Source organism: Polyodon spathula, chromosome 19 (assembly GCF_017654505.1).
Source record: "Polyodon spathula isolate WHYD16114869_AA chromosome 19, ASM1765450v1, whole genome shotgun sequence".
NCBI lineage: Eukaryota > Metazoa > Chordata > Actinopteri > Acipenseriformes > Polyodontidae > Polyodon > Polyodon spathula.
This window is the reverse complement of record NC_054552.1, coordinates 29,565,960-29,591,378: the sequence shown is the minus strand read 5'-3', so window position 1 is coordinate 29,591,378 and position 25,419 is coordinate 29,565,960. Positions and strand designations below refer to the sequence as shown.

The following is a 25,419-nucleotide window of genomic DNA, read 5'->3' as shown; positions in this document are numbered from 1 at the left end:
GGTCTAGTGTTCAACTGAGGGGCGTGGTGGGTTATGGGAGGAAGTGATGTGACACAGGAAGCACGTAGTTGTGGTTGGATTTTTATTGATAATTCCCACAAGAGAAACTGCCTCTGTTCCCAGCTATGGTAAGCAGAGGCTTAAAATGAAAAACAAAATAGTCCAAACAGAACATAAACACTGCCACAGGGTTTTCAGTAATCCACACCCCACAGTAGGTGGCTCGGGCTCCCTCTTAAAAACCCAGGACAAGCTCCCAACGCTCTCGGGGGAAAGTCCAGACTTGCAGGCAGCCGGTCTGGGAATCCTCAGTCTGAGTGTAACAAAACAAACAAACAAACAAAAGAACAAAAACTCACAGAGCTCACGCAGCACAACTATCTCAGTCCAGGATAGCCAGCCCAAATGGTAGAACCCCACAGCCTAAATAGTGCCGAGCCCTGCCCCTACAATCAGTGCACTGCCCCACCTCAGCCAATCCTGGAACACGGCACAGCTGATTGCAATAATGGGGCTCAACCATGATGTTCTGCCCCAAGTTAAGATGGCCGCCACCACTGTGGCTTCTGCCCCAACCATGACTCAGCCATTCTCATGTGTCTCCTTCCTTCCTGCACTGCGCTGCCAGTAGTCGGGAGGGCAAATTACAAGAGGGACTCCTTTTACTCCTGTCACAAGGGGCTAGGAAGCAATGTGGTCTAGTAGGTATAGGCGAGGCATGCAGTGTGCAACGGCAGGCAACCTTGGCCCAGTCCATTTCGAAGTTCATTATTTAATTGATCTTCAGCAGGGTCTAAATAAATACATGTGAGGAACTTGTTGAAAAGTTTTGCACTGGAATGGACCAGAAGAGCCATGGTTGTCTTATCTGAAGACTGAGAGATCACTGCACCTCCAGGTATATAAACAAGCAGACATAATCCACGGCTACATAAGAAGGTTTGGCTGCTGTCAAAGCTCATTGGCTGGAGGCATCTGCTGTGATAATTCTAGGTTGCAAATTCTTTCAGAACATGCAACCCCCATTTACCACCTTTTCTTTTGATTCTATTTCATGTGTGTGATTTTCACTTGTGGTCCCTTGCACCGGTAACTAAGGTTGTTAAAAATGGCGGTGCATTGCGAGTCGTAACATGCAAAATCACGACTTAAAGATTCATTCTTTTATTTTGCCCTAATCCAATTAAGTCTAAAGAGAAATCCTGCTCTGTGCCCGGGCCACACTCTGATGTGGCTGCAGTGACAGATGGTCGGACACATGGTGCTGTAGTCTGACTAGCTAATCTCCCTGGTTTGAGCACAGGGGTCGGCTGGTTTACTGTCCTGCACTTGAATGGGTGCTTCAGAAGGATCTGCAGCAGGTTTGATTCATGGACCAGTCTGGATTCTCAAGGGGGCTGGCAGCGTGTGGCACTCCTGCAGTCGGCTGTGGAATTGGAGGATGTTTTACCTGCGTCTCGTCTGGATTTCAGCAGAGAGTTTTTCAGTTTTCCCTTGTGAGCAAGGAGTTTGAAGAATTGGAGGACTTTTTTTTCTGGAACCTTTAATTATAATCTGAGAGATTCAGCAGTTGCGTGATTCTTTGCAGCTTAACCCCAGGGACTCTCTTCAATTCATTCACCTCCTGCTGACAAGCGCTCTCCGGCGTGATGTAGGGTTTTGGAGAGCTTTCTGAAAGTGAAGATCCAGGATGTCCACTGGCCAGGCGCTCCGGCGCAGCGGGCTCTGCCACTACTTCATTGACACAGTGGCCTATCAGGTGAGAGAGGAAGACCCTGTTCCATATTTAAATTGGCGCTGAGATGCTGGGGAGTGTTAGGGTACAGTCAGGAGTGTGGGTACTGTATAGCAGGTAGAGTGGACTGCCTTCCACACTGATAGGCTCCCAGTATCAGCAGGGAATCAGTTTGATGCCCAGTGTTATCTAAAATAATCTCCTGACTCAGACAGCAAGAACTTTAATTCAGACAATACAAACCTAGACTAGATGATTTATGTTACTGAAAGGATTCTAGTCTTCACATCTGCCCGGCTTGTTAGCCACAAGGGGCTGTTTTATGGCTGTGTTTTTTTGTTTTTGTTTTTTTTTAAATGCCTTTATTAAAATGATTAGTAATTAATAATTATTTTATTAATAGTGATTCACCTACTAAGGAACTGCTGTGTTGAGTGGCTCATGTAAACAGCAGCTTGACAGTTCGAATCCTGGATGTGTTGCTGGGGGCCCTTTGCATTCTCACAGGCTAAGGAAGAAAAACCGTGTGGGTTGGTCCACTGCATTGCACCACAGCGACCCCACTGGCCAGACTCCAGGCATGGCCAGCATGTGGTTTTTATTCCATGAAGTGCCTGGCTCAGTGTCTTCCTACAATGTGGCAGTAGGGTTGTTGCAGTCCAGTTTGTTGTAATATCTGCTAATATTCTTTGTGTTTGCTAGTGCATATCTGTGGTGGACACCAAGATGCACTACAATAGATAGCCACATACAGTATACAGCCACATAGTCTAGTGTTTATATACAGTGTCACTGTTTCCATCCTTGTCCAGGTATGTTGCTGCTGTGGCCCTGCCCCATGCTCCCTGTGCTGTTCCTGCTGCCCATCCATTAAAGCATCCTCTGGAACAAGGGTCATGTATACTCTATTCCACATCTTGGCCTGTGTTGTCAGCTGCCTCATGCTGTCCAGGACTGTCTCGGAGGCAGTGCGCGAAAATGTGAGCAAAATCACCTCCTCCATTCCCTGTGTGTGGTAACTGTAGGAGTGCTTGTGTTTGTGCATTTGTAAGGGACAATGGAGAGTGACAAGCAGGTGACAAGAATGAGGAGTTCTGTTTGCAAGCGCACTGTGCGTCATTATTAACAGTTGCATGATGAAAAGTACAAACGTATTAAAATGAGTGGCATCTCAGCAGGATCTTCCTCAGATAAATCAGTGAGGAGGGAGCAGTGTCAGTGTGATAGTGTTAGTCCTCTGTGTTCCAGGTGCCTTTCTACTCCCTGATCTGTGAGCACATGCACGGCACTCAGGACTGTGACATTCTGGTTGGCTACTCAGCTGTGTACCGGGTCTGCTTCGGAACCGCCTGCTTCTATCTGCTGCTGGCCGTCTTCCTCATCAATGTCAAGTCCAGCCAGGACTACCGGGCCCTCATACAAAACGGGTCAGTGCCAGAACACGTCCTGTCAACAGCTGCTCTTTAAACTGTGCTTAGACACTGAAGATACAGGGTCACTGCACAAGCACACATGTACTGATTTAATGTACTGATGCAATTAATTAAGAACAGCACAAGTGCAATACACAGGTAAGACTTGTTTCATTTGCATTGCCAAGCAGGCAGTATTGTGTATTTTACTAATAAAGTGGAAAATGTATTCATAAAGGATTAGATGATCCTTTATTCTATGCATTTACCAGCATGCTAATGCTTTATGTGTACAGTCCTGAACACCCAGGTGCCAACTGAATGAAATCAATCAGGTTTAAACAGCGCCTTTCATGGCAGAGCCAATTCAAAGCGCTTCACAATAAAACCTTTTTTTTAAAAAAGCTAATAAAACTATTAACAATAATATATATATATATATATATATATATATATATATATATATATATGTAGATATATATATATATATATATATATATATAATTGAATATGTTCATATATAAATTGATTTCATAAATTGAATGAGTAGCAATAATCATTCTGATTTGATGAACACTTTATGTTTTACTATTAATTGTGCTTGAAATAGATTCAGATTGAATCTGTTTATTGCACACATTGTTGATTTTCCTTGCTGGCAGTTAAATAAATGATCTCGTACTATTAAACCTGCTCTTTTCTGTTTGTCTTATGTCTGAAGGAGCTGTTTATGATCATGTAATGGAAGAACATATCCATTACTGTGCTTTACTGTGCTCTCAATCTCTGCAGTTATTGGCACATTTCAGGATCTGCAGCATGTTAGCTGAGAAGTGTGATCCACGGTCCAAACTCTTATTCTCTGTTTAAGAGCATTGCAAGAAATTCTGAAATGTAGAGGTTCTATGACACGTGCCGTCTCTCCAGAAGGAGAGCTACGAGTTGGGGTCTAGCTGTGGTCTCAGAGCAGCATGTGTTGCGATGGCCGGTCTCCGCTCAGCGCACTCTCTCTTTCTGTCTCTGTGCTGCAGGTTCTGGTTCATGAAGCTGCTCATACTGATTGGGATGTGCGGTGCTGCCTTCTTCATCCCCACCGAATCCTTCCTCCACGGTGAGAATGCGTTATCTAACAAACTCAATATAAAGTCATGCATTCATTCATAAAAATTGCTTCGATTTTGTGACCGTTATTCTTACCGTTTTTTGTATTTTTACCACGCTTACATGTGCCGGTGCTAAGCATGATCATGCTTTTGCCATGCTTTGCAAAGACGGATGGAAGGGAATTGCAGTTTGAGTTGTTTGACTATTAAACAAAATCATTTTGTTTTTAAAGAATCTTACATGTTGCACAAGGTCCCATAGTGGCTACATATTGTAACTGCTCATTTATTAAGGATTTTTTATTTAAAGGGAATGCAAAATAACTTTTCTTTTTTCACAGCAACAGTCAGAGTAGTTTGCCAAATAACAGATTTATTGTGATCAAGTGATTTTACCTAGAAACCTACAGTTAAATAAGACGGAATTCAATAGGAGCTTTACACTAGCACACTTCTCATACACAAGCACCAGTGGGCAGCAGAGCTGTAACCTACACCTGCAGTATGAGAGCTATAGTATTTATTTCTCTGCCTCATCATGCTCACTGTATCTATCTGTTTCACTGTGTTTCTGTTCCCACACTTGAATACACTGGTACAAGCAAGGGGTAACTCAGCCCTGAATTTGTATAGTGCTCACACTAATGGGACAGATTAGTAAACTCCAGCCTAATCATCAGTTTTCCCCCCCCTAGCCTGGCACTATGTTGGAGTTGCTGGTGGATTTTCTTTCATCCTCATCCAGCTGGTCCTGATCACAGCGTTTGCTCACACCTGGAACAAGAACTGGTGAGGGGGCTTCCCTGAATTGCTAGCGTGGACCCATCCTTTGGGTTTGCTGCATTTCACAGCATATTGGAGAGTGATCAGGGGTTCCTCTGTCACAGGAGTGCCACTCGGTGAGATTGTACTTCGATTGCAGTTTAACTGCACTAGAACAGCAGACAGCGAGAAAGCACAGCCGGCACCTAGTGGGGGCTTGAGGGGGACCCCCAGTTTAGATCTAGTGCCCCCCCCCCACCCAGTTCAGATCCCAGATTGAGATAAAAAAAAATAAAATAAATGTCATTCATAAAAATGAAGTTGAACACACAAATCTAACTAATGTGTGATATTTTCTGGAAAGTTTCTAAGGCTGTTTATTTTTATAATTTAGTACCAGTATACCAGTATACTCCCCATTAGCAATCCTCTCTGCAGCCAGGCCTGCGAGAAAGTTAACTGAAATTTTATAGCTACTGATGGACGTCCTCAGGCTATCTCCACCTGCCCTTTACAATGCAGTGTTTGCAGTTGTTTTTGAAGTGAGGCTGCTGTTGATTTACAGGGGATGGTAAAAAGAAAAATCACAGCATCGTAATCAAATCATTCATACCATTGATTGTCAAGGCTGTCTGGCATCATCCATAAAATCAAATCTGCAAAGCCTTTGTTTTAAATACTCCATTGACGCGCTCACAAACAACAAGTAATACACTGCACGTGTATAGCTGTTCTAAAAAGCCTTTGGAAGCACTATGTGGTTGAATCTCCTTTCAACTGAGAGCCAAGAAAATGATTCTGTAATCTTGAAAGACAGAGCAGTCATCAATCACAGGTGCAACAGAGGCCCTGTATCCACATAGGAGTGGAGATTCCATAGAAATAACTGTTGCATTGTAAATACTATAGTATATTTTAGGATATCGTAGCGCTAGGTTTAATAGATAAAATCAATTGATTAGGTAGGATGTGATCAAGTTCCATAGAGAAGGCCATCTCATCCCACTCTGTGCTCGCTACCCCTCCCAGCCAGGCACCTTGCAGCCAAATATTCCCCATAAACATCAGCACACTGCAGATCTTTTCCCTCAGCACCACAACACTCAACAATCTCAATTCATATTTTACAGCTCCTGACAGGTTAAAATGTTCCAAGCGCAGCAGGCTTTCGCAGTGATTTGGAGTGCTTCCAAGTAAAACAAACTCTGTAAGGGATCCCTGTGCTGTACTGCTACCAGCCAGACACCAGCCTGAGAGACTGGCCTTTACTGTTACTGTGTTTCAGTTGCTCGGTGGTTAGATGCTGGGCTGCAGTTTGGAAGGTAGTGGGTTTGAGTAGCTCAGTGGTTAGAGAACTGGGCTGCAGTTTGGAAGGTAGTGGGTTTGAGTAGCTCAGTGATTAGAGAATTGGGCTGTAGTTTGGAAGGTAGTCTAAAATGTTTTTCTCTTTCCCTGTAGGCTGACTGGCGCAGCAGAAGACAAGCGGTGGTACTTGGCGGTTCTTTGCGCCACCCTGATGTTCTACGTCATCGCCTCGTCAGCCTTCTCCTTCATGTACAAATACTACACCCATCCTGCCGGCTGCCAGCTCAACAAGGCCCTGCTGCTTACCAACCTGGGCCTGTGCGTGTTCATGTCCTTCATCGCAGTCACCCCCTGCGTGCAGCTCAGTGAGTCTCCCATACTGCAGCGAGGGGCGAGGGATGTTAACCTCCACCTTTCAACCAGTTTCCAGTTTTCAAAACACTACAACAAGTGTTGGAATTCAAATGTCATTTTATTATATTTGCGCTCAGATATAAGTGGGGTCTAGAAATCAAGGGGTTGCCAGGAACAACAAGGTGCTGTACCTTGGGCTGCTCCTCAGGCTAGTGGCCAGGAGTCACAGTGTTTTAATGGGAATGGAATAGTCAGGCTAGTTTACCTTGGGGTAGTGCTTTCTTCGTCAGTAATGCTCCGCCTTCCCACCACGAAATCTTAACTACAAGGGCGGTTATTGCATGTGCAGAGACCTGTCACACCTGACACTAAACTGATTTATTGCGATAATTTCAAAAGGGGGTTTGCAAGACATTTCTTGCCTGAAACAGCAGGCTGGGAGGCGACACCATGCCTTTCAGGCCTCGACAGCAGAGCGATTGTTAATTGTCTTAGTATCAAAGCGCAGACACGGCGAGCAGGAAACCTGTCAAACCACAAAACCTGTTTTGTGATTTCAGAACAGCCGCGGTCTGGCCTGCTGCAGGCTTCCATCATCAGCTGTTACGTCATGTACCTGACGTTCTCCGCACTGTCCAGCCGGCCTCCAGAGAGAGGTACGTAATTGAAACCTGTCAATGTCACCCCCTCCACCTTCAACACACTGGTACCTGTCAGTGTCTCACCTGGAATTTCAAATACAGCAATTGCTTTGAAATGTATTTCACGTAACGATTTTAATAACAGGGCAACTGTAACAGTTTGATGAGATCAGTTTGATAAAATGAAAAAATGTGCCACTCCCAAGCCTGCGGGCAATAGAACTCATTTCTCTAAATTCCAGCATTCTCAATTTTATGGTCCGCTGAAGAAATTCCTCCTGTTTTTTTTCTGTCAACATGTACTGCACGCATAAAAAGAGTTTGCAGAGTGATGAGCCCAATGCAAAGCAATGCATTACCAGTGTGTAGTGTTAGTTAAAACCATTGGTACCAGTACGTCAAAATATGAAACTATTCATCCAATGGCAAATCCCATTTGTACAGGACCATTGGATCAGGGGGTATTGGTACAGATAAACGGACCAGAGAATGTTTCACATGTAGTAGTTTTATACTGGCCTCTGTTTGTGCAGCAGGTATAGTGTGTGGCCTCTGAGTCTTTCTGCACTCATTCCAAGACAGGGATCACTGCAGAGTGCAGTGACCCGGTATCATTACCTGATTTACCCGGCTCCATGGGGATAGGGCCTCTCTTCAGGGGAGTCTCTTCATCAGTAGGGAGAGAGAGCTGTGAGGGCTGTTTCTGACACATGACTGTAATTGTGTCTGCTGTCCTCGGGGAGTTTGGGTTGATGCACTGACTTGTTACAGAAACAAAATGTAAAGTTATGACTACGGCTTTCCAAGGTTCAATCTTACCTGATTGCCATCTCTCCGGGTTATCTCTTCATAGAAGGTGGTATCCTTACTCCTTACCTCTTTTGCGCTCTCTTGCTGTTGAGTGGAATGACTCTTGTGGGGTGAAGGTGACAGCTTTGTCCCGCTGTGCCATTGGAGTCCCTCGCTGTGGTTACAATGGTTGGATCCAGATTCCTGCATTGCGTGTCAAGGCTGCTGATAAACCCCTATAATTAGCTCATGTTTTCATTTGTAGGGCTTGCTCTTTTCAAACTGCGCAGGAATGCCTTGATATGTGTTTTATTATTGCTGGTTTACAAAACAGTAAATTTGTTTTTATTACTGCTGGTTTACATGAATGTTTATTTGAACTGGTAGCATAATGTTCTATATCACTGTATGAGGAAATAGCAGTTGTGGATGTTGTTCGGTAACCTAGCAATAGTGTAAAAATGAAAAAGCTATGCATTGGCACATCCTAGAACATTATTTATGCATTGATGATTTGAATTGCAGTGGAGCACCAGGGTCGGAACATGAGTGTGTGTTTACCGATCGTCAGTAAAGATGGGCAACAGACTGAGGACAATGTAGTGGCCATCATAGGAGCCACCATCATGTACTGCTGCGTGCTCTTCGCATGGTAGGTAATGCGGCCAATGGCTGACTGATTTCGGGTATCGTTTTGAATGGGGGTTGGTTGAAATCAATGGACTTTATTTCTCTGCATTTATTCCCTTTTTAATTCTTCTTCTCTCCCGGCAGCAATGAAGCCTCCTACTTGGCCGAGATGTTCGGACCCTTCTGGATGATTAAAGTTTATAGATACGAGTTCCAGGTAAGCAAGGGTCATGCTGCAGGGTTTTTGTCCAAGCTGAGATTTGGCACAGTGCTTAGACATGCTGAATGGCTACGTACTGCTGTTGCTGTTTGTGTTGGAAAAGTTAAAACTGATTGTTTATGTACACCACTAATACCAATTTGATGAATTATGTTTAATATCTCTCTCTCTCTCTCTCTCTCTCTCTCTCTCTCTCTCTCTCTCTCTCTCTCTCTCTCTCTCCCTCTCCCAGAAAGCCAGCTGCTGTTTCTGCTGCCCTGAGAAAGATGAAGGTGAGTAGTTGGTGAGGAGAGTGTGACTTTAAACGCTGTCTTCCCTTCTAAGCCCATGAAAAAGAAATTTCTGCTTCCTATATTGGGGATGCCAGTTATACACACTGTTGCTGCAATATACCTGCCCTTCACTGTCCAGTGATGTTCTCTTCCCATAGCTCTAGCTGGTCTGTGCATGACGGTGGGCCTGTCTGGTATGTGGGGCACAGTTCCTGCGCTCTTTAGACAGGGGCTCTGTGTGTGACGCTGTTTTTGTCTCACCCCAGAGCAAGCGTTTGAGGTTGAAGACAACAAGGGCGGTCAGAAGGTGATCCACAATGAGATGGACCGCGTGACCTACAGCTACTCCTTCTTCCACTTCGTCTTCTTCCTCGCCTCGCTCTATGTCATGATGACCCTCACCAACTGGTTCAGGTAAAAGGCACCCTGTAGGGATGCAGTCACAACAGGTGTGGAAATAAGACTCCTACTGCATAGCCGATTCCTACTGCATCACCCATTCCAGGTTTTACTATAAACTGGATTAGCCACAGTGTGTATCGGTAACAAGCTTGTGTGGTTGATTAAACTCATAGGGATCAGGAAGGGGTCAAACTGCAATGCAATGGGAGTTTCACTTCCATCCCTGCACTCACTCTAATGATAGGGTAGGTCCTAAATGTTTAAACTGGTGTGTCAAAATACTGATTGAGCGAGAAGCATTCTTCTGCTGCTCTAACCAGGGGTCATAACTACACAGAATACAATTCCTGAGTCGGGTCGAAGGTTGAAAGCTGTTTGTCATTAAGGTGTCTGGCCAGGGAAATGGTGTTACCTCCAGGGAGCTGCGGCCCTTTGATTCCAGTCTGCTTCTATCCGAGTCACTTGCAGTTCGCACGTCACTTCAACTACAGTAACTTAGTTTAGTTTTCCCATTGTAAGACTGTTCTTGCAAAGCCAGCTCTTACAGAAGAGGGCAGGGGTATTACAACCACTGTGCAGATCATCAACTGCCCCTTCCCCATGTCTCTCTTATAGAACCAGGTTGAGATAGCTATATAGATGTATCTTTTCATGGTTTTTCTACATCTTTCTTAATATCTGTCTTGGTTTTCCTACTCAAGTCATCCTGTTTTGTTTGGAATTTCATCTGGGATGTGTTTTTCTCCCTTTCTTGGCTGCACGGCTAGGATTTATGGAAGACACAGAGTGTAACTAGAACCACGTTTAAAATGTGCAAACATGTTTTAAATCTCCACTGCATGTGTAGTTAAGCCATTTGAATTGTGGGTAATCAGAACTACACTTGAGCAGCAAGAGTTCTTCTCCCTCTCGGTAATCCCAGTTTACAGTACCGTCCAATAGCCAGCTGTGTGTTTGTTACTCCCCTCCGCTTCCAGCTACGAGACGGCCGTGCTGGAGACCACGTTCACCCACGGCAGCTGGTCCACGTTCTGGGTGAAGATGGCATCGTGCTGGGCCTGCGTGGTGCTCTACCTGTGGATCCTGCTAGCCCCGCTGTGCCGCTCGGAGCCCGGGACTCGGCCCAAACGCACACGGATAAAGGGCAGGCGCTCCACCAGCCCATCCCGAGACACCAGGGAGGACTGCTCTGTCTTTACCAGCCACGGGCTGTGCAATGCCAAAGAGAAGCAAACACACCACCAGGGGCTGAGGAAAATTCCCATTTTCAATTGAAATTTTAAATACATTTTTATTTTAAATTACAAACGATGGCTGTGTGGTGTATCATTTTCATCGCTAACGAAATAACGAGACTAGAATTGGAACCAGAATTCTGTTGGAACCGTTTCAACCACAGGTCTTTACCCTGTTTTAATCCATGTTGCTTCAGCATAAACTTTTAGTAAAAATAATAGTCTGTCAAGAGTTTTTACATTTTATATATATATATATATATATATATATATATATATATATATATATATATATATATATATATATATACACTTTTGTTGATTTAAGTGATAGTAATAGACACATAATAATACAGGTATTACAAATGTATATAATGCAAAACAAAATGTTATACACAAGTGATCTTTGGTGCTGTACTGAGGTCTTTATAAATTATAAAACATTACACAGGAACACACTCCAGTTCAGAACTGGGGGTTTGTGGGGGATAGAATATGGGGGTTAGACAAAAGCTCTCCCAAGGATATTCTTTCACAAACCCCACCAGGGTAGATTTGTACTCCAGACAGTTCACCACTGAAGGGGTGTATTCAAACCCTCGTTGGCAGAGACTACAGTGTCATTAAGGTCCCTGATGGGCTACATGTTGTGGGTGGGCTCTGTAACAAAAGTAATATTCTCCTTTGGTATTGACTGTCTAAGTCCTTTCTCTCCTGGCCAGGTGACTTTCCTAAACTTTGGGGGAATTGAGGAAAGAGAATTGAGGCTAAATAAAATGACCCCAAATGTAAACTAATATTGCAACTTATTGGTCAAAAAAAAAAAAAAAAAAAAAAAAAAGGCCAAGGCAGATTTTTACATTTCAGATGTTCTCATGTCCCCAAATGAGAGATCTCTTTGGTCCATTTGCTGGTTCTCGGATCCCTAGTTTTCTGTATAGAATTAGCTGGACTCTGGTGATCTCCAGTTCCCAGCTTCTGAACCATCCCCACCAGTTCCTTACTCTTCTCATTTTCAATAAGAGTGTGCTCCTTTCTGCTGAGGGCAGTGCGAGGTGAGCAGCGGGGTGAGCGTGTAGGTGCTCTCTCCAGGGTGGGGTGTCTCCAGCCCCTCTGATCAGGCCGCGGGAGGGTAGCTCTGCTTCAGGCACTCCGGCTCCAGGGAGCGCAGCAGCTCGTCCTCCCGGGGGCGGTAATCACGCACGTAACTGTCGGGCTCCAGCAGGATGCGGTTCAGCGTGCGCTCGTAGTTGACGTGCTGCCGCGCCATCATCACGTACTGACGGCCCTCCTCCAGCTGGGGGCAGTCACACACGTTGGGCACCCACATGAACTCGCGGCGCACCAGCGGGAAGCGGTTGCGGTAGGTGTGGATCACCTGCATGTCGTAGCGTGTCTCCTGACCCCTGTACTGCTTCCCCAGCACCTTGCCATGGAACACTGCGGGATAGAAAGGCACATGTGGCCATCACTGGAGCTCTGAGGAACACTTTACCTCCCTTGCACTCTCTCGCTTGCTTCAGACAGCCTGAGACATGTTTTATTGGGTATTTTTGTCTCTCACTGCAAAATGGTTGTCAGCCTAATTTTTGTTTCATTTGTAACCAGGGTAAACAATTAAAAACATATGCTAGGTTCCTCTCCAAATTTGAGTCATGCATTAGAATAACTAATATGTTGCAGTTTTATTTATTCTTATCTGGAGTGGCAGACAATTGCATGCAAACACACACACACACACACACCACACACACACACACACACACACACACACACACACACACACACACACACACACACACACACACACACACACACACACACACACACACACACACACACACACACACACACACACACACACACACACACACACACACTCACCGAAGTCCTTCTCGCAGTACTGTCTGATTCGGTTTGCTTTCCCTCTGCCCCTCCTGCACTTCCCACAGTGACCTGAAAAAGTGACAGAAATTGAGGCAGGGAGCAGGATTTCCAAATACTGACCAAGTCACCTAAATACAGGCAGAATAGTCCACAGTGTGAAACCAGTTTGTGAAACTAGCTAATTAACCTACTTTCAACATCCTCACAGCTTACTAAAACTTCAAACAATGCTTACAATGATTCTGTAGCTAAAATGTGTTTTCTGAAGATGGCTTTATGCTGCATGAACATCTTGTTGCGTCAATGGGAACGCGAGAGAGAAGATTGTTTTCCACGGGATTCTAAAAGAAAAATTTCCCAGTGCTCAAGTCTCTCTGAGAACAGTCAGTCAGTCAGTAGGTTAAACTGCTTTGCTGATGCTAAACTCAAGCCTTACTATCCCTCTCCCTCCACACACACACACCCTGGATTAGAGGCTGGCACAAAGCCAGACTAGGACTCCCACATTCCAGAGCTAATCGTAGATCCAGGAGGGCACACATTGCCACACACAGTGACCCACACTTTGTTCATAAAACAATTCATGTAAATATGTTTTTAAGCACTTCATTAAACAAAACTATATATATTAACCTCTCCAATGACTGGAAAAGCTTGCAAAATTCAGACATGCTGTGATAAGCTTGCCTGTGTAAAAGAACCACTCTACTGTACTGTACAGCACTCTGGGAGCAGGGCAGTACTGACCGGGTCTGTGGTGCTGAGGGATCAGGTTGCTCCAGTTCTCGTCTCGCTCCAGGCGTGCCTGCGGCTGGTTGTTTTGATGCTGAGACGGATTGTGTCCTGCAGGAGCTGAGGAAGACAAGAAACCATTACACTCCACTGAGCTACATAGCAACCCAGCATTGAGATAACCTCAAAAAAAAAATAAACTCCACCATGATTACTATCAACTAAAAATGACCGTGATTCAGAGCTACTAAATTCACAAGACTCTTTGTGCCCATGAACTACAGATACTCAAGGAGGGACAGATAATAATTAATTGTATTTATATATAACTAAAACAAATGAACTGCTCTCACCCCAGGCTGGAGTGGTGGTGGTAGTGGTTGAAGGAGGCCTGCTTGTTGTTGTGGTAGTAGTAGCCAGTGTTGTTGTCGTGCTGGTTGGAAGTTGCCATGGCGAGAAGGCTGCTGACTGATGAGGCTGGTGCAGCTGGCTCCTCCCCCCATGGTAGAGCGCATAACGGTCGCGTGGCAACCAGTACTCATACTCGATCCCAGAGTTCCTGTCGGTGGACAGCACCTGCACGAGGGTACGAGAGAGTGAGATCAGGTGACTGGGGAAGCTGTGTGAGCCAGCGAGACTCACAGAGACAGAAAGAGAAAGAATAGGAGGACAGAGAGTGCGATGTATTATGAAGGGAAAAAGGAGGGAAGTGAGGGGTCAGAGTGAGTGGGATGGGGGTGCGTGGGCCTCACCATGATGTGCAGATCCTCTTGGGTGGGTCCTGAAGCCTCAAAGCTCTCCTGGGTGTCTGCTGAGCGCTTGTACACCAGCTTGGTCCCAGCGACGCTGTACTCACCCGGCCAGTCGATCTCCCAGTTACCATTGATGACATACTGGGAGCGCCCGTTCTGCAGTGCTGGGGACACAGGCAATGAAGGGTTAATAACAGGCGTATCTCTCAAGATTGCTGAAATGGAATGAGTTACAGTTTACTCCCTCGTGAATTTCCATCATCACTTTCTGTCAATCCTGTGTCATTTCTGGGAACATTAAGTCTATCACAGTTAAAAAAAGAAATGATCAAACTATCATGGGGCAGTGAAGATTGAATGCTTAATCTCTCTCCATACTCCTTAATCTCTCTCCATAAGCCTCTGGTAGTTTTGTTGTATTGTCAAAACATAGAATTGAATTGTTCTGCCAGCATTTTACAAATAGGATATTAGGAAGTGAGGTACAGAAGAGGCACTTTCACTAGTAACAGCAGGTAAACGGTCCAACTATGTGGACACATGCCTTCCTTGGGTGTGCTAGCAGACTCTCTCCACTAGAGGGTGTCTAAGAGCAGCCCTGCTGTGAGAGGGAGGAGAGAGGGAGCTGCTGAGGTGTGTGTGTGTGTGTGTTCGTATCTAAGATATTTCTGTTTTCCTGATAGAGGAACAATAGCTGTAATGAATCTATTTTTAATGATGGATCCCACCCAACACAGCTGGGTCAGGCAAGTGAGCAAGGGGCATAACAGCTAAGAAGTGGTCAGAGATTATATTTATCTATGACAGCTGCAGCAGGCTTACTCTCAGGGAGTCTGGTCTTTGTCAGAACCTACAAAACCAGCAGCAGGTAAAGCTGAGTGACAAGGAGGCATTGTCTCCTACTGGATATGGCAGCGCAGGGGGCATGAGACATTGTGGCTTGTTAAGAGAGAGACCACATTCTGACTTGAGTCCTAGAAAGACTAGAGGGATGCTGTGTGAGCTGAGAAGAGCAGAGCAGAGCCGAGCAGAGCAGAGCAGAGGGAATGGAGCCCTTACCCAGGTAGTTCTTGCTGTTGTCAGTCACCCGGATGTGAGTGGCTCCAGCAGGAATCATTGTGACTTCATTATATCCAAAGGGACCTGAGACAGAGTGAGAAGGCAGTGAAGTGAGAGAGATTTGATTCCGCAACCTTGGCAGTGCTGTTGATCAGATTCTCTTATTAATGTATCAAGTAAAAAAAAAAACTTTTATAAACAAAAGTGCTCCAGGATTATCCATCTTTTTGTGGCTCTGCCTTACCTTCTCTGATCTAGTCACTGGAAACAGGATCCTTTGCTACCGTTGCCTTTTTATTTATCAAAAAGTCTGGCTCCCTTCCTCCCTGCCTCCCTGCCCTGCCTCCCTGCCTCCCTGCCTCCTTGCCTCCCTGCCCTGCCTCCCTCCCTGCCCTGCCTCCCTGCCTCCCTGCCCTGCCTCCCTGCCTCCCTGCCCTGCCTCCCTGCCTCCCTGCCCTGCCTCCCTGCCTCCTTGCCTGCCTCCCTGCCTCCCTGCCCTGCCTCCCTGCCCTTCTCAGCATGTTGTCTTTATTTAATAAAAAATAAAGTCCCAGAAAACTAAAGGCAACACATTTTCTGAACCCAAAACAAAGCAAGTATTATGACTGCTTTTGTTTTTCCCACACATACACTGAATTATGCAAAATATTCTCACTCTGCCTACACCCCCATAATGGGGTTTCTGTTTAAACAGCGCTGATCCCATTCACTCACTCATGTCCTGGGTGTTTGTGTTTTCTATACACAGTCAGATCAATAGGCTCTCCTAGTTTCACAGCACTGAGTTTCAGTCTGTGTGCAATGTTGGGAGCTCACCGACAGCCTGGCTGGGGCTCCGGTATACACTGCGGTGGAGCAGGCAGGTGGTGTTGCGCCCCCCACACACCATGCAGGCATCCTGCCGCTGCTCTGAGCCCAGGATCAGGTCACAGCCGGCCTGCTGCGGGGAGACACAAGAACACAGACATCACCCTCACTCTCTCAAGCAACAAAACAAACACACACTACTGTGTTTAAAAAAAGGGGTTTTAGCCAACTAACTACACACCCTTGTGACAGTGTCACCTTCACCCTAGATGTGTACTCTGAAGCTCATTATCTATCTGGACTGCTAATTGTTGAATATATGGGGGATAAAGAGAAAAGAACCACCATGATCAGTTTGGTCAAACATATTACAATCCTGAACCCTTTTGAGATGGTTTGTTGACTCTAATCGTCTACTTTAGTGCCTGAAACTTCTTTTAAACCTGTGAGAGACCCTGTAACCCTGAGAGGATGTTTCAGGGGACTGGGGTGTAGTCTAAGAGAGAAAGAGTATCCCATGTCTGCTTTGTCTCCACTGCCACTGCTTTCTTGTAAAGGTAATGACCTTTGACCCAGGTTGAAAATGACATCATCGTTACACTCAGTAAGGTGTATTTCTCCATCCCCTGGTCAGGATCTTCAAACTGAAGCCCTAGTTCTATCCACAGTCCCGACACTCACTCACCAAACAGCGCCCGTTGATGCAGACCCATCCAGCACTCGCCCAAAGTTATAGTAGAAATTGTGCCCCAGTGCCAAGCAGCTGAGATCACAGGGGGTTGAACCTGCAGCTGAAAGAAACAGGGTGTGGAGGATATTCCAACAATTAGAAAAGAGACTGACTGTAAATATTGACACAGTCACAGACAGACACACACACAGATGCTCACTCTCACCTCCCTGGAAGCACAGACACACACACACACACACACACTTGCTCTCACCTCCCTGGAAGGTTGTCCACTTGTATCTCCCGCTGCCTATCAAGGGTTTATCATTATAGGCAGCACACTGCAGCTCCCGGAACTCCAGAGCCCCTGAAGGACAGTCCTGCACACAAAGGGTTAAATGTGGTTACACAGCATGCCCCGTGCCCCACTTACACAAAAGTGCAGCACTGAGGACTCTGCACACTCCCTGGCTCCATGACTGCTCACTTCTCAAACATGCCATGATCAAATACCAGCCCTTATTAACGCCTTCTGAGTCAGCAGCGGTTTGCAGATATTTACACACACACACACACACACACACACACACACATGCCCTACGTTCCTTATGCAATCCGCAACAATGCAATTTATGAGCTCCCCATCACATGGATTACTAACTAATTTGTCGTCTTTGTGCGATTGCTACTGTTTATTAAGCATGCATTGCAGCACAATGAAAGCCAGGAGGGCAGCATGATAGGATAGGCTAGCCATCATAGGTTATAAAGGGAGGTCCTTTAGTAGACCCCTCTATGGGCATTAACCATTCAGCATGACCAACATTTTCCTTCTTCAAATTCTTGCTTAACAGTCTTAGCTTTAGCATCGACAGCACATTACAGCTCCCTGGTACTGAAGCGGATTTGCTGAACAGATCAGCTCTTCCAGGAGAACACTGCTGAAGTTATCAGTTTGTTCCAGGGCTTTCTTTCGAGTAGAAATGTTAGAAGGAAGTTGGGCACCTGCGTGTTCTTACCTGGATGTTGCAGATCTTATACTGCCTGGGCTCCCCGGGGCAGGGCCCCCCCTGCAGATTCCTAGCAGGAGAGCACAATAAGTGAGGAGTGTAGCAAATTACAGTTGGACTTTCCCTACACTTGCAACAGAATAGATCAGTTATAAAATTCTTCATCATAAAAAAAAGGAGTGAAATAAAATGTTGTCCTGGAGCGAGATTCACTTGCAACCACAAAACAAACCTTGAGCATTTCCAGATTAGAACGCTTATCTTTTTGTGTGAAAAGCTCTATAGATAAGCCATGTTCCCTGGAAAACCTATGACAAAAAAAAAACACTCTTGATTTGGAAGTTAGAGCTCTGTAAACGAGACAGAGCTAAGACAGAAATAGAGGCTATGCGATGGTAGACAAAGACAAACCCAAACAAAAATGTCCATTTCATCGTGTTTTCTTTTCTTGCTGTTTACTAGTCGTTTGTTTGTTGGTGTATTCATGTTTAACCAAGTGTGTGGAAGCTCTGCAGCTGAAAGTCTGGCTGCTCAGCACAAGGTCTATGCCAAAGTTCAATTTCAACATCTTTTGAAAGGAAAACAAAACAGCCTAAGCTTTAAACTCTTGTATAGATTTTTGTTGATTGTTACCAGTTTTGTAAAATGAACGGTTTTCTTTTCCTTGCACAAACATGATGCAAATTGCACTTTGGAGATAACCAGAGAGGGGCGGTACCTACCTGGTGATGCAGGTCCGACTTCGAACGGAGGCCCCTCCTCCACAGGTGCGTGAACATGCGGACCAGCCAATCCAGGAGCTCCACTCGTTGTTGAATCGCAGCTGCCGGCGGGCGCGACTCAGGGGCGCGGCTTCACCCCTCAGGGAGACCCAAGGGGTCTGAGGGAGACAGCAGAGTTCAGAGAGGAGACAGACAATCCTCAGCTCTACAGGGGACACAGAGGCTCTCCGGTCACACTGCTACACAAAAGCTACAAAAATATTCCAAACCTCTCTAATATCCACTTTTCTGCTCTATTCCAAATGTGGACAATAACAATTGCACTGTCACATGAAAGCAGTCAGTTTAGAACAAATAAACAAACAAAAAAATAATTTTTTATAGTTCATCAAAAAAGTCTATTAGGCCTAGCAGTACAAACGTTACGCATGTCAATGGAAAATAATTAAATAAATACCACTTGAGCTCACTTAAATGAAGCTTCTGACTTGTTTGTCAATTGTTAACAGTTTTAGAAACCAAAATATTTCAAATCCCATTAAATACCTTGATATCTGTCCCCACGTGAGAAGAAAACACTGTTCTACATTAGAAATGGACCCAACAACGTCGGCACTGAGTTTGAAATGTATTCCTTCCTCCTGCTCTAAAGGTGGATTTAAGAGCACCCACCCATCTTCCACAGAACAGCGCTATCAGATTAAGGTTCAGAGCAATGAAAAGGACTGCAATGCATGTAAAAGCTCACTAATGCATCGATGTGCAGCGATGTCCGACATGAGATTGCCCTCATTAACGCTAATCGTCTCGAATGAGTGTTCATATCACTGACGAGGGGAAGGCATCTGATGCAGTGGTACACAGCCTTTCACTGCTGGAGGCCCAGGCTGTTATCAATAATATCAATTCTGGCCACAAAACATCAAATGGTAGATTCTGGAGCTGAAAACGTCAGGACTTCTAATCAGAGGGCAGTTTTGTTGAAACAGATGACGGGCGCATTGCTGCAGGGTAGAGAACAGTCAGGAATAAAAACAGGCTTTATTTTTGGCAAGCATATTACAACCCAATTGAGAATGACTTCGCTCTCCAGGAAAAATAAATCATTAAGACAAAGAAGCCAAGCAAAGAGAAGGGACACATCGGGTCAAAGTCCTAGCCTTGCAACTGTTTTGTTAAGCTGGAAACGATTCAAACAATGAGTGGAGAGTACTGATGGATGCAGAAGGACGCTATTAAGAACAAAGGCAATCCTTCAGTCATCCATTTAGCTTTGACTCATCTTTGTTTTTGGTACTGCCATTCTTAAATCTTTGGCCACAGCTGTATAGGTAACCTGAGAGAGTGCCCCTGATGCTTCTGATTGGCTGTGGGAAGCTATTTCAGCTGAATGGAATTTAAAGTGAAAGTGCGGCTAATATAAATGTCGCCTCTTTGTCTCGGGGCAGCTCACTAACTCTCTGGGGGGGGGTTGGTGCTGATGTCTGATGTTCCACCTCTCCTCACTCCTGATGCCAACTTTATCCCCCTCCACACTGCGGAGCAAGCAGCAGACCCTCTTCGTGATAGCCGTGGGAGCAGTGATGAGAAACTGCACTCACTCATGATTACTCGGCCCCCAAGGTGGGCTTGGCTGGTGAGGGGCGCTAAAGGGTGACCACAGACCCAAAATCTCTGATACTCACCTGTTAACGACAGAAAGTCATAAGACTCTAAAGGGTCTGAATAACCCGGTACATTCGCATGCATTGTGACTTATTTTTATTAATACAAATTTACAAAAAAGAAAAGTATATGAATCTTGTACTTAATGGTCTGGCATGATTCAGGACTGCAGTAATGATACTAAAACCACTCACACATCAAGTTAGAAACCCTAGCACTTTACCAAGCCCATTCTGGTTAAAATGGCAATATTGGTGTGCTACTGTAATGTGATTTGTTCTCAAGTTTTATGAATATCAATGCACATTCCTGAATGTGTCATGTTACAGATAGCAATGTCAGCTCATGACTGAGTGTTTATGTCCGAGTGTTTTAAGTTGTTACGTTGCTGTTCTTCCGTGACAGAATAAGCTAAGCCTGTGTAATAGTCATCTGCCCATGACCTCAAATAAATGAACATGGCGAGCTTTAATTCTATGGCAGGCGCCCCCGAGGTCTAAAGGTTGTGTAAACTAACAGATTTGCTTACATGGGGGAAGGACAAGCAGACTGGAGAGAGCAGCAGAGTGAGGAAGGTCACAGCCACACATTGAGACAGCCTCCTAGAAACAGCAAGGAGACAAAATAAACACTGTCATTCAATTATACATCAACCCCTGTGGGATTTAATCAGAGGGGGGCAGAGAGAGGCAGGCACTGACAGCTCACATGGCACAAGTAACCCTGGCCCTGGGGTTGCAGGCCAGTCATTAATAACAACAAATAGCCCAGCCAGACTTGTCATAAACAGCGAGGCTACTCGCAGAGAGAATCTGAGGGCAGGAATTCCCCTGCATGTCTATCTGTACTGCAGGGGTTCAGAGAGCTAGCCTAGGGAAAACATGGACCTGATCCATCTACCAGAAACCTAGGAGGCACTGATTGAGTTATGTCCCAAGACTGACTGACCAGCATCATCCTTCCAACCATTTAGTGTTGACATCTCTAACAGCGCTGGATATCAAAGTTCCCTCCAATACATGTATTTATTTATCCAGGTTTAACATGCTCAGAACTGATTCTCCTCTATACTGGTAACCTGGACAGGAGGGAAGGTTAAAATAAATAAATACATACAATAGTTAGGTTAAGGTGATACAGCAAGGGCAGAATTGTATTGATTTGTATTGGCATTTAGCCAGGGCTGTTAAAGTAAACAGAGTAATAGCCAGGACCTAGCTCTAATGTCTCACCTGAAAGACTGCACAGTACCACCCAACACTGATGGAGAACTGGCTTGGAGGGAAGCCTGCCACCAGCACCCCTACCCCCAACCCCAATCCTAAGGTTTGCTAGGGTGTGGACTTTCATTTCTTAATACCCTGTAGAAATTGTCTATGCCCAGCAATACCTGGAGCACCTTTCTAAAATCTTTCCATTTTTTTGCCACAGCATTCTTCAATCTGTGATTTGTCTCTATTTAAAGACCCTTCTGACTCTGCTTGTATTATAAATACTACAAGGCTACAGAGCTCTCCATTGGTCAGCCAGAACAGAAACATGAGCTGGACTGCAAGGGCTTTGGTTTCCTCAAGAAAATCTTGGAGAACTTACAAATAACTTTTTTTTTCTAATTCAGTTAAACTAATAAAAAAAAAGAAATGTCCCTGAAGTGCTGGCACTTATTGAAATGCTGTAGCCATTAATCACATGAGCAAAACATGTCAGGATCCTGCCAGGCACTCACTCAGAGGGAATCAGAGGCTTCCTGGGAAAAAAACACAACTTCAGGACTGGAGCAGCGAACACACTCCACTTAGGGTCCCAGACCACTGACAGCAGGATAGATCCACAAACACGAAATGATTTCTGCAGGTCAGGTTTGCTGAGCAACAGTGCATTTTCAGAGAAGAGCTGACTGATTAGAAGGAATGGATGTACAGCTATGGCCAGGCTGTTGTTAGAGAGGATGGAGTGATTACCGCTTAACAAAATCCACCAACATAATTTTTGTAGAGTGAACCTGAGCTTGGCTGTGGAACGGCTGCAGATGACGGCTCTTTATATAACCTGCAGGTGAGAATGTGACCTTTCAACCCTGTTGCCTTCCATGCAGGTACATGAAATCACTTTCAACATCTGTCCAGAACCAAGTAAAAACAATAAAACACTATCTTTCATCAAACTTTAAATAAGGGGTTTTGTTATTTACTGCTATCAGAATCCTGTATTTGTGTGAGAGTGTGGCAGAGGAAAGGAAAAAAAAAAACACACACACACAAGGAATAAAGATAATACAGGGGGGTGACAGATAAAAACAGCAACAAATAAAGAATGTGGCATGGGAGAGAAAGAGAGACAAAAAAGCGAGGGAGCAAACAGACTGATGTCTCCTTTTTCACATACATTCCTTTGGCTAGAAAACTAGCGCTGGCTGCAGAGCTTTGATCTTTCAAGCTTTACACACATGGGAAGCCTTGCCTAGCTTTCAATACCTACATGAGGTCCAGATACTGTTAAGCGACCATTCCATTCAGAATACTTCTTCCTTTTTTCAAGCACAGATGATCTGTCCATTTATGGGCATGCTTGTGCCTCCTCCCTAGAAATGCATTTAACAAGTGCTAATTGTGCATGCAGGGATAATTGAAGCAAGTGCTGTGATCATGATGTGTGCACTGTCTTGTGAAAACATTTCCTTTTTGCCAATTTAATCCCCCATTTTGGTGCTTAAAAATAGCTTTTTGGAGGAGGTTACACACCTCCCGTTTCAACCACATAACCAAGATCAGTTTTCAGTGCAAATCTGTTGCAGCAAAGCGATGCTATTGTACAAGCCCAGGGGTAGTGAAGAGGCACTTCCTGAGATTCCTGGGGAAACGCTGCCGAAACATGTGCAAAAAGAACAGATCCACCTGGCACTTTAATGATGTATCTGTTTATTATCCCACAAAGTCTTCTTCATCATCGTTTACTACTTCATTGGCCGAGGGAAAACAGCTTAGTTTGGTGCACACCTCTAGTGAAAGGAAAAACGAAATGTTCTGTAAATTCAAAGTTCTCCTGTGGGCAGAGGGTTGAGCTAATGAAGGTTCTGTCTTCAGAACCGCTCACCCTGCTCAATCTGCAATCCAGACAAGCGGGTGATATAGGATGAAGGAAGGATACGGAATGTGACGGCTTTCTGCTAGCTGTCAGACTTTTCAGCCTTGATATTCTCATGAAGTCTGAGTACATTATTTATTTATAATAATCTTAGTTGCCACTAGGTACAATACAGGTTATATTTACAAATCTTTTTACTCCAGTGTAAGGAACAAGGTTCCTGAGAGATATAGATAGATAGATAGATAGATAGATAGATAGATAGAGAGAGCGAGAGAGAGAGAGAGAGAGAGAGAGAGAGAGAGATATCTCAGTTACTTAACTGAACCAATTATTGTTTTAATTAGTCAAGATTAACATCTTTAGCCACTGATGATGTAAAGACACCATTAAAACCTGCAGGATTGGGGCTCTCCAGGACCCCTGGTGTACACCATACCAAATAAAAAATGCCTTTCGAAAACATTACCTCATACTATGAAAAGAATGCATTAGTATACGCCATTACCTTACCTGACTTCTGAAAGTGACATATTCTTTGGCGACGAAAGGGTTAAGAACATTTCCACGTTTCAATATACATATTTAAGGTGTCCTGTGAGGATGTGGCGGTTTAAAAAAAATAATCAATTCAGAACAAAGTCAGACAGAGTTTCTGCTGCAGCTTGATTGCAGTTCGCACCCATTGCTGCGGGACCCGTGCGGAGAGGATCATCCCATTGGAACTACAGAGTCGAGGAAACTGTCCGTTTAAAAGTGATTATTATTTTGTATATTAGATTTTTTACATACACTTACAAAAGTCGCCCATTTATCGTATTAGCGCTGACCCAAGTGAATCCACCTGGCGCCTAACAGACACCCCTTCGGGCTGGCTGACACACCGGGACGGGACCCGAACCTAGCACCTTCTCAGAGGTGCTTGTCTAAAGATATAATTATAGTTAAAGCATTTTACTTATTTGTTGTTTTTGCTGTGAGTGTGCCACATCACTGTATCAGAAAACGAGCCCCGACAGATCTCTCCTTAAATCTCTACCCGATGGAAGATTAGAAATACGGTGTGTGAAATCTTAGAATCAGTTTCCCGTAAGACAACAATCATATTCTAAAATACATGTTATTTTCATTTGTAGAGGATCAAAAAGCAATCGCCAATCACTTTAGTCTCCGTTACAACAATCTAGTAAGTCCTTTCAGGTCCTTGCCATTAGCACTAAACGCAACTGTGTGCAGTCGTCTCGGTAGTTCTCAGGTGTTCATGTCATACAGCGCTTGCTTTGGTTTCTTGCTCTGGAGCTGTGTAACTTGCGGTTCTCTGGAAAGCGATGTGACAGAATTGAGGGGGTTGATTTAAGAGGTGTTTAATGGAATTCCTTCTTCTTTTTGCCCACTTTATGTCTGCTTCTGATTTAAAGAATGCACTCTCGGCCCCCCCACTTGGGTTTCGGTTAAGTCTCTTGAGCCAGTGACAGGGGATGGGGCACGGAGGCTGTCAACCACTACAGCAATTTGGCTAAAGGCGTTTTGAAATATACGTTCTGAAATCTGAGCTTCCTCTTCCCGGCTTTAAAGATCAATACGGAGAACCAGGAGTTAATGTCACGGTCTCTCTGTCCCTCCAGGTGGTAGTAGTAGTAGAGACGGGTAGGTATTTGTGCCGCTCTCTGCTTTCAATAGTGGCAAGCAGATATGCCCTTTCCATTCTTTCCAAACACATTATCTCCACACCGCTGTTACAGATAGCCCCATATTCCCTGTTTCCAGGTGAGTGCTGTCCCCTTTTACACACGTCTTTAAATGTCCTGGAGCGATTATCATAGGACCCTCATCAGTCCAGCTGGTAGGATGAGGTGCTTCTTGTTCCCGGTGTAACACAATTACTTCAGTATAACCCTCGAGTATCACTCCGTTCTCCACTTCCGACTCTCTCGAGTGTTTCAGACTTCGGGTCTAGCAGCAGAAATGGGCACACCTGAGCCCCGCCCCTACATCTCGACTGACCAACCAGCGATCAAAAACAACCTCCCTTTAGCGAATCAGCGAATGTCTCCTCCCACACCGCTCCCAGACCGATAACATTGAAATCGATGCGAGGAGCGCGTTGAGTTGAGTGCTTTCTCTTAATGTTTTCAATAATTTAGGGGATGCATGTGAAAGTTGGGAAAGCA

The 25,419-nt window shown here is 44.8% G+C and overlaps 1 protein-coding gene and 1 pseudogene across 1 annotated transcript; one reads left to right on the top strand and one right to left on the bottom strand.

Annotated features, from left to right (window-relative positions):
• The first annotated feature begins 1,333 nt into the window (after positions 1 to 1,333).
• On the top strand, positions 1,334 to 10,926 carry serinc4 (serine incorporator 4). Its single transcript, XM_041218930.1, has 12 exons — positions 1,334 to 1,759; positions 2,548 to 2,715; positions 2,984 to 3,162; positions 4,179 to 4,258; positions 4,946 to 5,039; positions 6,471 to 6,682; positions 7,232 to 7,327; positions 8,627 to 8,753; positions 8,876 to 8,948; positions 9,184 to 9,223; positions 9,490 to 9,637; positions 10,603 to 10,926. The coding sequence occupies exons 1-12, from the start codon at positions 1,691 to 1,693 to the stop codon at positions 10,898 to 10,900; spliced, it is 1,584 nt and encodes a 527-aa protein (XP_041074864.1). The 5' UTR covers positions 1,334 to 1,690; the 3' UTR covers positions 10,901 to 10,926.
• LOC121294820 lies at positions 10,897 to 25,183 on the bottom strand (annotated as a pseudogene).
• Between the last annotated feature and the right edge of the window lie 236 nt (positions 25,184 to 25,419).